Consider the following 12,447-nt stretch of genomic DNA (forward strand, 5'->3'; position numbering starts at 1 on the left):
TTGCCAGTGCCAACAAAAACGCAGGTGAGCTCACCTCGTCCGGCATCCTGATCAGGCTGACCACAGTTTCATGCCCCGAATGTCCTTCGATCATTCTCCTCCGGATCTAAAAGAAAAAATATTCAACGCATGCGTCAACACGTAAATTTTAGAACAAATCCATTGTCCTTTTTTTTTTCTCCGTTGGCACGTACCCTTTCTTTCAGCGGATTTTCAATTTCAACATCCAGAAAGTCTATGTCTAACGGTTCTTCTAAAGAACCCAGCTGAAATGAATGCGGAAAACGATGAGTAGAGATTTCTGTACTGTTAATAGCCCTCCGAAAAATGTTTTACTGGAAATGAACAACGCAATACGTACTTGTAGTTTAATGTCCGGATGATACATGACATAACCATTTCGATTGATCATGAATGAGTAGCCTGAAGGACCGATCTGCACAGATGGAATAAAACGTTAGCAGAATGCAAACAGGCAAAGACGGGTCTTCCAATGCTTGAAGCTCAAAGAATATTTGCCACTTGGCAAGAACATACCTTGTACGTGGGTTCATGGTCTTTCAGTTCTTCAAGTGAGACGTCCACTCCCATAACTCCTACAATGGTTTGGTCCTTCTGTGAAATTTAAATTCTCTCTCAGAATACATAATAAAGGCTGCTTGTAAGCACCTTGCATCGGCAAGTGTCGCAAATGTCCCTCACAAAGCGGATGTTTTAGAACCCCAGGTGAGAACTCATGGATGTTTCTGTGAGCTGGCCACAATCATGGAGTAAGAAGCTGGTGCATCTTCAGTTCACTAGCCTTGAATTTTTGTCTTCCAATACTACAACGATACTCTGTAACTGGATATCGAGGTGCGCTCAACTAAGGTCCCTAAAAATTTGCCTACCTTGTTTCTTATACAGTGTGCCCAATATAACGTGAACCTGGCTTTCGTTAAAAAACGTGGCACAGGTTTTGCCAACGAAACTGAGATAGCATTGCTGGCAGCCGCCTAAAGTAGACAGGCCTAATTTTTATTGAATCTCCTAACCGTCTTTGTATATTTGCATAAAGCCTCAAAGATATGCAAAAAAGGGCATTAGGATGCCTGCAAAGGTAAATTCCTGATTCCAAATGGCGCTGTTTTTTCAAATACATCTTTAGTATACGCATTTATTTGCACACTAGGAAACGGACGAAACACGGCTGAAGCGTAGATAACGAACTGTTGGCAGAGACTGGGACTATAATCGAACTGAGGCGTGTCATGCCGATGTCTTGTGCAGAGGTGCTGTCAGTTGCAGAATGTTCAGAACACGCCTCCCATAAGGGTGCATTTCGTATTTCGGGCACTATGCCCCGAAATAAGTTTTTTTTTTAGCGTTTAGCTCTTTTTCTTTTTTTTATTGGCTTTAAGCCCGGTAAAGCGTTGCTGATCCAGGCTCCCTCTCTCTTTCATTTATGTTTTTTTGTATTTTTTTCTGAGAGCCCCAATAAAAGGGTAAAAGGCAAAACAAGGCATGGTAACAAGGAAAAGCAGTGAATATAAAAGCTGCTGCCAGTGACAACGACGTCATTTGCGATTTTTGCGACCATTCAAAACTTCATGATTGCTAAAATTTGTCAATGTCCAGTTCTTTTAAGTTGGTTCCTTTGTTTCGAACAATTGATTAAAAAAAATTACTGTCTCTGCTTCATCTCACAAGTTGTTTGCAGCAATTTGAACGGTACAGGTTTCTCGTTCAATGAGAGCCAATAAAGAAGACAACAGATAGTCCCTCAAATATTTGAGCAGTGGTCGGGACTATTTTCAAACAATTACTCCACCAACTGAATGGGTAGTTCAGGATGGTGTTCTGAAAGTAAAGGGAGCGTTTCATTCACTGGTTAAATTAGCACAAGTCCGCACGTACACGGCACTGCGGCGGCCTGCTTATTCGTAAAAATGTCATCCGCCGAATCGGTCCGGCCTCTTGCGCACAGCAGCTGAACATAGCTGCTCTTTCCTTCCCAGTGATGAAGCCGCCAGTTTCGAGTGAGGGGAAAGGAGGACCACGTTTCGAAGCGCATGCCTGTCTGATTGGCTCAGATCATCGCAGCCTTCACAGCCGCTTTTTCGGCGTCTGTTTCGAGCGCGTTCGACGACCCTCGCTGCCTGCGTGAGGTCTTTTTCGCTATTTAAAGCGAAGTTGCTCACTCACTCTTCAGCAGAACTCGCCGCGGCGGCTTAGTGGTCAAGCGTTCGGGGTCAGCTATCGGCTGTGGCGGCCATGTTTTCACGCAGCCAAAATGCTAAAGACACCCATGAGCTGTGTGCCAGTCCGCAGTAAGAGCACCGGCTCGGAACCCTCTACTACGGCACTTCTTTCTCTCTTGTTTGTTTCAATCCCTAGTTCATCCCTTCTGCACAGGCGCGTTGAGGAGTAAACGAGGCAGGTAGTGCGGCTTTCCTTGCCTGAAAGCCAATTTTGTATTAGCGGCTTCCGCATACATTCGTGGTGCAGAACGAACCAATGAAACACGAGCATACGGTGACAGCCAAAGCACAGCGCAAGAGGTAGCGACGATGCCCAGTGGTCAAACGCCGCGGAAAGCGAAGCTGGTCTGTTTGCGCCACCACCGGTTCAAAGCCCGCTGAGGGCTGATGATGTTTTAATCCCGGATGCCATTTGGACGTTTCGGAACATTTCGTACAACATACGCCCTCACGTTCGACGTCAGATTCTCGCTCATTTCCGGCTTCGGGTATAGACGCCTTAATCTGCCGCGAATGAGGGCTAAAAGCATATGATGCTTATTACGCCCAAATATAAATATACTTGCTAACGATAATGCGGGCGTGCACAATTAAACTATTGGTTATCAATTGCCTCAAAAGACTTGGCACACCTTGTTTATGGAACCATGTTGCGGCCCTCACAGTGCAGCAGTATAACTTCAGCGAATCTGGCTCCATTAAGGATGCGATAGATCCCATCCAGAATATTCATATTGTCACGGTCTGGACAAAGTGGGCAGTGGCGCGGCACGAAGCGCTCGCGCTAGGCCCACCGCCATTAAATCATGTCATCGCCATCGGTCATGCCGCCTAGTTGTTCGGCGCGCCGTCACGTAAAAATATCTTGAAGAAATACTTAAAGGAAACGCTCTTATTCTGCTATACATTATGAATAATAGTACAAGGCTATTGGCTTTATACCCTCTGGATAGCATAAATTCACCTACTATAAAATTTACAGCCAGCACTAGGAACAATTCTCATGAATCATGAAGGAAATCGAAAGGACTAAACATTGCCGTACGCAGTACGAACGACCATCAGACATGAGCACGCTGAAATTCGGAATGCGAACTCATTTTCATCGAACTACTTATGCCAGGTATTTTAGTGAAACCCGGAAATAATTTGAAAAATATGTTGTTTTTTTTTCTGGGGGGGGGGGGGGGGGAAGTAAAGAGAGGCTTTCTGATGTATAGTAATACCAGTGTTGGCATATGTCAGAAAACCAGCCAATTATGTTACCTTGTTTTTCAGCAGCGCAGGGGACAAAGGACGAGACAAGTGCACAGACACGGCGCTGACCAAGTAAAGTGATTACCAAAATCTGGCATTTAATTTTTCACCTACTATGGACAGGCGCCTTATACTACAATTAGATACTTGTTGAGGGCCGTAAGAAGTAGCCGCGCCAGTTTTAGAGTGTCGAAAACGCCATTACCTTGGCCGCTGCAATCACCGGGAGCGCAAAGCGACGTCCATAAAATCGCGTTTCGATGGAGTCGAAACGCTAAGGCGACCGTGTGCTGTGTGATGTCAGAGCACGCTAAAGATCCCCAGGTGGTCGAAATTATTCCGGAGCCCTCCACTACAGTCCCGCTTTTTTCTTTCACTCCCGCCTTCCTCCCTTCCCTTAAGGCGCGGTTCGGGTGTCCGCCGAGAGGTGAGACCGATACTGCGCCATTTCCTTTCTTCAAAAAGCCATGAAACCAATTTTAATTTTTATTGAGTCACTGCGTGGAGCACATGCGTGGCATTCTCTGCCCCGCCTGCGCTGCGCCACTTTCCTGCTCCAGCACGGGCGGGGCAGAGATCGCCACGCCGTACGTGCGCCACGTAGTGACGCAATTAGATGGGCGTCGCATTCAGCTCCCCGCAGGCGAGCGGTTCTCGAAGGACGCGAGCGATGACCCAAACTTGTAGTCTCGGCGGCAAAGGCAATGGCGTCTTTGGAATTCTAAAAACTTATTTCCTTATTAATAACGGCTGGCTATGAATATCTAAGTACAATCAGGCGCCTATCGTTAATAGTCAAAAAGCTAGTTATTTTAATTTTGTTCATTACTTTACCTGTTAACATGATTCGCCTGTTTTCTGACATCCGCCAACACTGATATTACTGTACCACAAAAAGTTTCTCCTTACCTAAAAAAAACGTATTTAGAAAATCAGTGCCGAGCTTCCTTGAAACACCCTGTATACCTTTCTGCTGGGAGATATTCAAGCTACTTACCGTTCCATGTGTCTTGTTGTAGACTGGCAGTGTGACTGTTGTTAGCAGACCTATTCCCTAGAGAAAAAAAAAACAAGCCAACAATCCGTAAGAAAGTCACTTCTTAGTTGTGTGTTTCTACAAGTGTCTCTCAAACTCGCTTTACAATCTACGCTTTGCTTACTCCGGAGTCTTGGTAAAAGTTTGTCCACGCAAACTGCTTCTCATTGGAAAGCACCATGGGCCGACTGAGCACCTTGAGGTATTCCTGCGAGGATGTAATAAAAAAAACACATTAAAGCTGAGTCTGCTTCGCCCTTGGTCCTCTTGTCTTTCTCTTGGCATCAAAGAGAACCTTACTGAAGACATCAAATGTCCCCAGATGTTTGAAAGCAGGGCGTAATCCTGTCATGGTTAGTCACCTGTTACTGACACCTACCTGCACTTTGTACCTGCTCGCACCAAACGACGTGATGGCTGTAAAGTAACCTGCGATGAGATGTGTTCAAAAGAAGAAGAGCCTGGAGTGCAAAAAACCTTCACTGATGAACTTCATGGCAAACTACGGTTCATGTTTATCACCCGTACTTCCAATATCATTTTGATCTGGAAACCCATACCTCGATTCTTGCAAGCGAGAGCCTTGAGTGTAGCGTACGGTATCGGATGTGGACCGACCACGTAGGTGAAGATACGAATCTGCGAGGAAAATTTAGGCCCGTTAAATGAGCTAAAAATTTCTTGTTGAATTGAAAGAGACAAACACTAAACTGAATCCATACCATCTAATGTGTTAGGGTTACGCTGGTCCATACGACTAGAAGTACTGTATGACTAATTACCGCACAATAATTGTGACTACCGGTGGCTTTGACGCACGCCAAAGTCTCAGTACTGGGGTGCTCATTGTGGTCGTCCTATGAGAATGCAGCCATGTGTGAACGCGAACAGAACCAGCTTCAGAACACGATTAACTGCTCAGCCACAGCTGCGGGTTAAGACTGCAACTGTGCAACAGGCTTTCCAGGCAGGTGTTTAGCTTCTGAGAACAATGAAATTTTCCGTCATTATCAGCAAGCAGCACCAGCGGCCTAACGTGCGCGTTGGTGGTTGGTGAAGTCACATGGTTGTGCCCACCTTGAGCTGAGCGTTCAGCTTCTCAACGAGAGGTGTGGGGTCCTCGGTTCCACCATCTGTGAAAATCATTATCATCTGGATGCACTCTGCGCCAGCGTGATCCGTCTTGTTCCCTTGAAACTGTAAGGATACAGGCGTAAAGCATGTCTTAAACCTTTGTGGGACGATGGGACAGATACGTCCCACTTTATTCTCCGTGCTGATGGGCTCGCAAGAGGCAGTGGGATACAAGAGTCCCAATTATCGTGCTGCCACCCATCCTAAGGTTTCAATATTTTCTTTAAAAAATGGTTTCAGCCGCGTCCACAAGATGAGGTACCGAGTCAAGACCTTGAAACTTGTTTCTTTTTTTCGCGCGCATTGCAAGTGATTGTAGTAATATTAATAATGAAGTTTATTTCACCACCAAAATGTACATGGTGGCTGGATTCCCACAGCAAAAGCTGGCTCTTGGACAGCCTCACTCGGCCATGGACACCAAGCGGCTAACTTTGGCAGAAAAACAGGGGGTGACACAACTTTCAGAACATATGCATTAAATTATATTACGCACTCACAACAGGTACATCCCGTAAGAAAATATCAAATTATTTTTTTCTTTTAAAGCTGGTCAGTGCTTGCGTTTTCACTTGTAACATCCTTTTTTTAGCCAGATTTTCTGGAAAAGTTTGTGGACGTCAGTTCTCGGCAGTGTGAATTGCGGGCAACTTACATCGGCCATCGTGCTGAAGGCAAAGTCGAGTGCGTGCGACAGGCTCGCCGTTCCGCCGTCGGTGATCCGGTCGATGCTCTTGGAGAGGATCTGTCCACACGAGATCAAGTGGAAAAAGCAAGGCGCGGCCAAAGGACACGACAGTGTGAAATGTCAGTCTTTCGCTTAATACATAAACTTCGCAGAGCTGGCCCGGCTTTTCCTGGCTGAAGTTCTCTCTTTCGATCGCACAGCTATTCTTGTCCCGCCTCGGTAGTCCACTCATGCTTAGTTGCTAGCCGTAGACGGGCATTAGTATGTGATAGCCTTGAGTTTCCCACCAGTTTGGTCTTTTATGATATTTATGATTACATTGTTTTGCAACTTGGTGCATACACAGCGGTTATGAGCATTTTCTTCAGTGTGAATTTTCGTAATTAGTTTTTTAATAGTTCATAACAACCGACATCATACTGGCAATGCACAAAAATGAATTACAACAACACTGCTTTTAAGTATTTATGATAAGAAACTATTCATACTCCGTTCTAAGAAAAGAAACGTAAGCACAGAAAAACAACATCTATTACGAATTGAAAAAAAAAAACAGGTACGGATTAAGCCGTTTCGAATGCGTTAATGGCGGTTAAAGGTCCCCTAAATAAGCACCGAAAATACAAGAGCGTCCTTTACCGGCGACTACAGCTGTGTGCTTGCATGAACTCCAACTGTTTGTCCTTCTGAATGTTCTTCAGAAAACTCCTGATTAGTCTACATGGCCCTAGTCGCCCGCTACTTGATCAGCACGGCACTAAACGCACATGTTGCTTTCCTCCCCAAACCCAATTGTTACACAAAAAATGGCGTGGAAGGACATAAATGAAGGCAAAAGGCTAAGCCACTCTTCTCTGCTAAGTTAAGTGTGCGCATTTTTTTTATCAGACAATTAGCAGGTAAGTTTGTGCATGGTCTTGGCAATAAGTTCAATTCTTCCTTTCGAATCATCGAAATGGTTCTAAAATTTGGAACAACTTTATTTCTGATCAAAAGTTCTTCTTTAGCCCTCTAAAAACGTCATCGGAGTTACGTTTGCAGTCTCCATTTTAGAACATCATAAAGTTTTAACGCTAGTCAACGGGACAGTTTCCGACGTTAACCGTCGTTAACTGATTGTACCCCCACCCGCAAACTTAACACCAATAGTCGAGCGCTCGGCTTGGCCAGACAGTAGCGCCGCATAGCAGCAGCCGCTGCCGCAAGCGATAGAGGGTGCCCTGCACCCACCCTGGCATGGTCTCGGATCCTGCTGTCAACGTTCAGTTGCGCTTACATCAGGACAAGCCCGCTCTTGAGCAATCTTGTAAAGTTCCGGCGCTTTATTTTCTACGTCACATCCTGACCATACAATCACTTACCCTTTTGTTGCGTCTGTTGGCTTGCACCAAGGTGTCGAAACAGGATACCCATCGCACTTCGCCCGCGAACTGCGCGCAAGGAGGTAAGCATTATTGCGGGATGGATAAACTATTGCAGGATATATATAGATTTCAGTGTTCTTCAGTAAAATTACTCTAAATTGCGGCGAAAATCTCTCATTTTCACTCAGCTCAGGCTGAAACAGGGCGAATTTCACTGACCCTTAGTGCTCAGTATTACAGGCATGAAGTCAAACTTTACGAGACCGTTCTTTCTTAAACGCATTCGGTGTCGGCATTCTTTTGTTCTGAAGTGGACGTAGTTGATGATCCCGACAATAGTTATCATGATATGGCGCAAGATAGAATAAACTAGTTTCCGCTTTCCTTTGCACAAAGTGAGTCTCAGCCTAGTATTTCAATGTAAACCAAGCTGAAATCCACCTTCTTTAGGATAATCTCCCGAGGTGGAGCAAATTTGTAATAATTTTTTACAAATGTGAAATATGTAGAATAATAATTTTTCCTGCACCAATACAAAAGTTTTCCCCACCTGCAAAATTTCTGTGCAAGCTTATAGCTTTCCTCTGTAGCCGATGGGCGGCGCTTGGGAGGACTGCAATGAGTTATATGGGGCATGCTCCCTAGATGTAATTCTCAGATAAATTCGGTTACAAGAAAGGCAATACGCCGTCTATTTCACTGTAGTAAATTGTGACCCTTTTTGATATATACTTTGCGTATTCACATAAAAAGGACATGACACCTCTACCAATTTTCAAAATGTTTGGACGCGAGTCGAGCACAAACTCAAGTATTATCTCAATGGTATCGGTGCCATTTAGCAGTAGGTCGTTAATTTTACCCAACACTACCGCCGTTGCAGCGCCGCATGCAAACCAAAACACCCCACGCTCACTCGCACCCAAAGCACCCACTGGTGACAAACCCGGGCACACTCCTATCCATCCCTTCACTCTTCCACAACACCATCCTGTACACCCACTTTCCTCTACACCCCACCCACTCTCTAGCGCTACCTCTAGGAGTGGCCCACATTATTTTTGCATTCTTCCCAACTACAAAACACTTCCTTCGCCTGGAATACCGCTCGCTTGGCCACACAGCCAAGCGACCCGCTACAAAACCGAGCGGGCCATTCTAAACGAAGCGGACAGAGGGTCGAAACAGGCCTCCCGGTACTGATTTTTTTTTAACTTTCTCTTACTGCTCCTCGAATTTTACACGTCTCCTCCTTATCCTGTGCTCTAGCAGCTAAAACAACTCTTACCGAAGCCACGTTGACGAAATCATTTTCCTCGAAAGTCTTCAGCAGGGACTTGACAGAGAGCTTCATAATCTCCATGGAAGGCCCGTGCATGCTTCCGCTCCTGGTTACAGAGCAGAACTTCAGAGGCCAATGCAAGGACGGGACCGAACATTCATTTCTCAGGCTGATGTTGCTATTTATTGCTCTACTTAGGAACAATGGCACCACGAAGAATACCGCAATTTCCGTACATACTCGTTTATATGTTAACACTAGATACGGTGCGGACAATTGCAGGTGCACTATATACGAGATTTCTTTTGAAAATCATCTATTAGAACGTGACATTCCCGGCGCAATCCACACTATCACGAGGTTGTTTGCGCGCATACTTTCGCTGTGCCTAGATTTCTTGCCATCGCGGAGTTTACTTGTCCTACGCGTGATTACTGCCACTATGGCAGTTCTTTCGTCGAAGAATATCGCGCGTCTTGTCCCCACTTGAAACTAGAGAAAGGGGCATGTTATTGTCACCTGACTTCGTAATGCATGCGCGTAGGCTGTCCGGTGTCACAGACCGCCAACGCAATGTGCTGTCGTGTGCTTTCTCTCACAGACAGGGAGAAGTGACTCCAGCAGAGTCTGCTCTCAAGAAAAAATAGAGCAAGGAACGAACCTTCATTCGATAAGAAAATAAAAGACACTGTTTGCTCCAATCGCCTACACAATGTCGATTGTGATGGATTCTGATACTGCGTAACTTTTGGGGAAAAACATACCCTTCGCAAAGAAAGACAGATATAAAAATATAGGCAAATCGGTGCCCTTACGGGCTGCCGGACTATGCTCTCCTTCCCTGCGGATTATGTATCTGGTGTGGAGCGTCTAGTAAAACAAAAATTGTTTTTAACAAGCACTGAGCCCTGTGAACTAAACTTCAGATATTACGGTACCTGGATGAGTGTAGCATTGTTGTTTGCTAACTTGAACTAAGCGGAAAGCGGCATAGCGGAAATGGCGCTGACACGACAGAACTTTTGTTTGTTCACTCTCCTTTTCAGAAGAGTCAGTAATATCTTTTATGCGTTGTACCTCGTCATGGGATACAACTGGCGCGTAATGAATGCATAAAACTCTGTGAAAATTAAGGCATACAAGCTCTTTTCTACCTTTGTTGTTATAACACTCGAAGGAAGGCAGCCAACTACGAATGAACGCGCTGATATCTCCAACACCGATTCATATCAAAAACATTGACTGCTGACTTGCTCAAGGAAAAGCTGCAATCGGGCAGTGACACCAAGATTATGAAGCGGGCGAAAGATAAATTATTCTTCCTTTTTAAAATGGCTTACCAACTCGCCCAAGCATCAGTCCTAATAAATTAGAGAGCCTAATGCTCTTAACGAGTCTCGAAATCTCGGCAAGCATGTCATTTTGCAAATAGTCTGAAAAGAGATCGGGCATCGCGGCAGAGAATATAATTCCCGAAGCCATCATTAGAAAGCAGGCGCAGCAGCTAGAAAGCCGCAACGGGAATATTAAGTCAGAACATTTATTTATTTTTGTTACTGTGTTCGCTTCACGATATCTTAGCAGGGCGGGCACACAATATACATGTGTACACTTGCCGGAAACGACAACACGACAAACGAGAAAACTCATCTCCACAGAGAAGAGGAGTAGCTTACGTGTCCATCAACACGATGACATCCTTCGGCGAACTGGAACCGTCTATGAACCTGCGAGTATAAAACATTATACAACCTCATTAGGAGCCCCGCGGTAGAGGGCGAGAGCGAGGAAAGTGTGCTGCATACTGGGGGGCGTGAGGCACCGTCCGCTAGCCAACGTTTCGAGAAGGAGACTTCGCTTGGGCAAGTGCGGTCATCAGTGGCAGGGGTTAACAGGGCCTTCCCACCAAGGGTGAAGAACTTGCGAGAGAGATGAGGGTGTGGAATGGAAAGGAGGTGACGTGAACTGAAAGTCAAATTGCTCCCCGCCCAACCCCGCAGAGCGAAGGAGCTGTTTAATCTCGGCCATCGATGTCCGCTCTAGCTCAGACGAAGACGAGTCATCTTGTTGAAACGCTGACTAGCGGACTGAGACTTTCCTACCTCCGGCGCCATGTTCACCTCGCCTTTTTTCATTAGTGGCCATATTTTGTAACATTTGTTTCGTTTTCCTTTTGTTTAGTAAGGACGTCAATTGTGAGGAAAGCAAATGGAATTGAGGAAGCAAGTGACCATTTAGAAGTGCGTCCGGTCTGGATGCTGTGCCTCCGATATCACCCTTCAGCCGCATCCAGTCCGGACGTGCCACAAGTACCGTGCTCCACCATTCCGTTGCACAGCCACCGCACAGTTCTTTCTCCAAGATCGCCGATAAATCTCATGAGGCATACAAGACGCGTCGTCGGGTTCCGTCATTTGTCGGCGTCAGCAATGGTCCGCCAGTGCGGCATGGCCGTGAGGCTTGTTTAAGTAAATGGCACCGCGGGCATGTGTCTGCCGCCAACAGAGTGATGTCATCCGCTATTGCCGACGGCCCCATGAGCATCGATTAAAGGCAGAGGACCAAACGAGAGGAAAATAAACCCAAATGCTTAAGCATTCGGCCTTACGATTTGGTTTTTTCCTTTAAAAATAAAATTACATACTAACCAACCGCAGTTGTTCCAATAAAGGAGTTTATATCGATGAACCACAGCAATTGCCTCGAAGGAAAGTCGTTCTTCATTTAAAATTGTCATGAAATCCCACGTATGCGTTCATTTTCTCAACGGAAGACCTAGCGCTGCTTAAAAGGATCGCTGCCATTCAAATATTTTCTTAGTAATAAAAAAGAAATGTGCTCACCAAGGTCTCATTCGGACGTCGAACAGGTCGGGCTTTCCAGGGGCGACCTTCCAACGATTTGCTGCAATATAAAAAAAAATCAGACGTTTTGTTTACATCCTGTTACCTCGGGTGAGTTTTTCCTTAACTTCGCGTCAAGCGCGATAGGAAAATCATCCTTGTAAGCTATCACTTTTATCTTTCGTTGAGACTACAAACACTACCACCGTTCTGCAGCAGGCGTTTAGCACCGTTTTCAACTTGTTGCAAGCCTGTTGGTTAAGCTTCCTGAAAAAAATATTGATAGGTGATCGATGGACCGATTCGACAGAAATGTGCCTCATTAGACTTTTATTCCCCTTTGCACGACACGACACATGCCACACATTTCTTTACACGCACCTTTATTACACACCTAGACTTGTTAATTCTTTACCCTAGACTCCCTAGCACACTTGGTCTTCTGTTCCATGCTTGATAACCAGTATCCATCCATCGAAACTTGGTACAGGAGGTGGCTCGCAGACAACCACTTCAACGGAAGAGCGAGCGCCTTTCTCAGCTCCTCTTCCCAGCTTACTTTCCTTCCCACCCTCCGCGGTAGCCAGCCGCTGGAGTTTGTAT

The 12,447-nt window shown here is 45.6% G+C and overlaps 1 protein-coding gene and 1 long non-coding RNA gene across 2 annotated transcripts in view; one reads left to right on the forward strand and one right to left on the reverse strand.

Moving 5' to 3' along the window:
- The window catches only part of LOC144098268 (uncharacterized), a 217,010-nt gene that overhangs the window by 132,564 nt on the left and 71,999 nt on the right, over window positions 1-12,447 (forward strand). The window lies entirely within an intron of this gene.
- Window positions 1-12,447, reverse strand: part of LOC144098261 (voltage-dependent calcium channel subunit alpha-2/delta-1-like) — a 272,367-nt gene that overhangs the window by 35,106 nt on the left and 224,814 nt on the right. Inside the window, exons 7-20 of the mRNA XM_077630770.1 lie at window positions 11,845-11,905; window positions 10,678-10,728; window positions 9,008-9,107; window positions 7,717-7,785; window positions 6,323-6,412; window positions 5,611-5,730; window positions 5,094-5,172; window positions 4,913-4,962; window positions 4,658-4,741; window positions 4,495-4,551; window positions 538-615; window positions 362-436; window positions 195-266; window positions 35-106 (exon numbers count right to left, since the gene is read on the reverse strand). Coding sequence (XP_077486896.1) covers window positions 35-106; window positions 195-266; window positions 362-436; window positions 538-615; window positions 4,495-4,551; window positions 4,658-4,741; window positions 4,913-4,962; window positions 5,094-5,172; window positions 5,611-5,730; window positions 6,323-6,412; window positions 7,717-7,785; window positions 9,008-9,107; window positions 10,678-10,728; window positions 11,845-11,905 — 1,058 coding nt within the window. The remainder of the gene's footprint in view (window positions 1-34; window positions 107-194; window positions 267-361; window positions 437-537; window positions 616-4,494; window positions 4,552-4,657; window positions 4,742-4,912; window positions 4,963-5,093; window positions 5,173-5,610; window positions 5,731-6,322; window positions 6,413-7,716; window positions 7,786-9,007; window positions 9,108-10,677; window positions 10,729-11,844; window positions 11,906-12,447) is intronic.

The sequence above is a fragment of the Amblyomma americanum genome, chromosome 7, assembly GCF_052857255.1.
Source record: "Amblyomma americanum isolate KBUSLIRL-KWMA chromosome 7, ASM5285725v1, whole genome shotgun sequence".
Taxonomy (NCBI): Eukaryota; Metazoa; Arthropoda; class Arachnida; order Ixodida; family Ixodidae; genus Amblyomma; species Amblyomma americanum.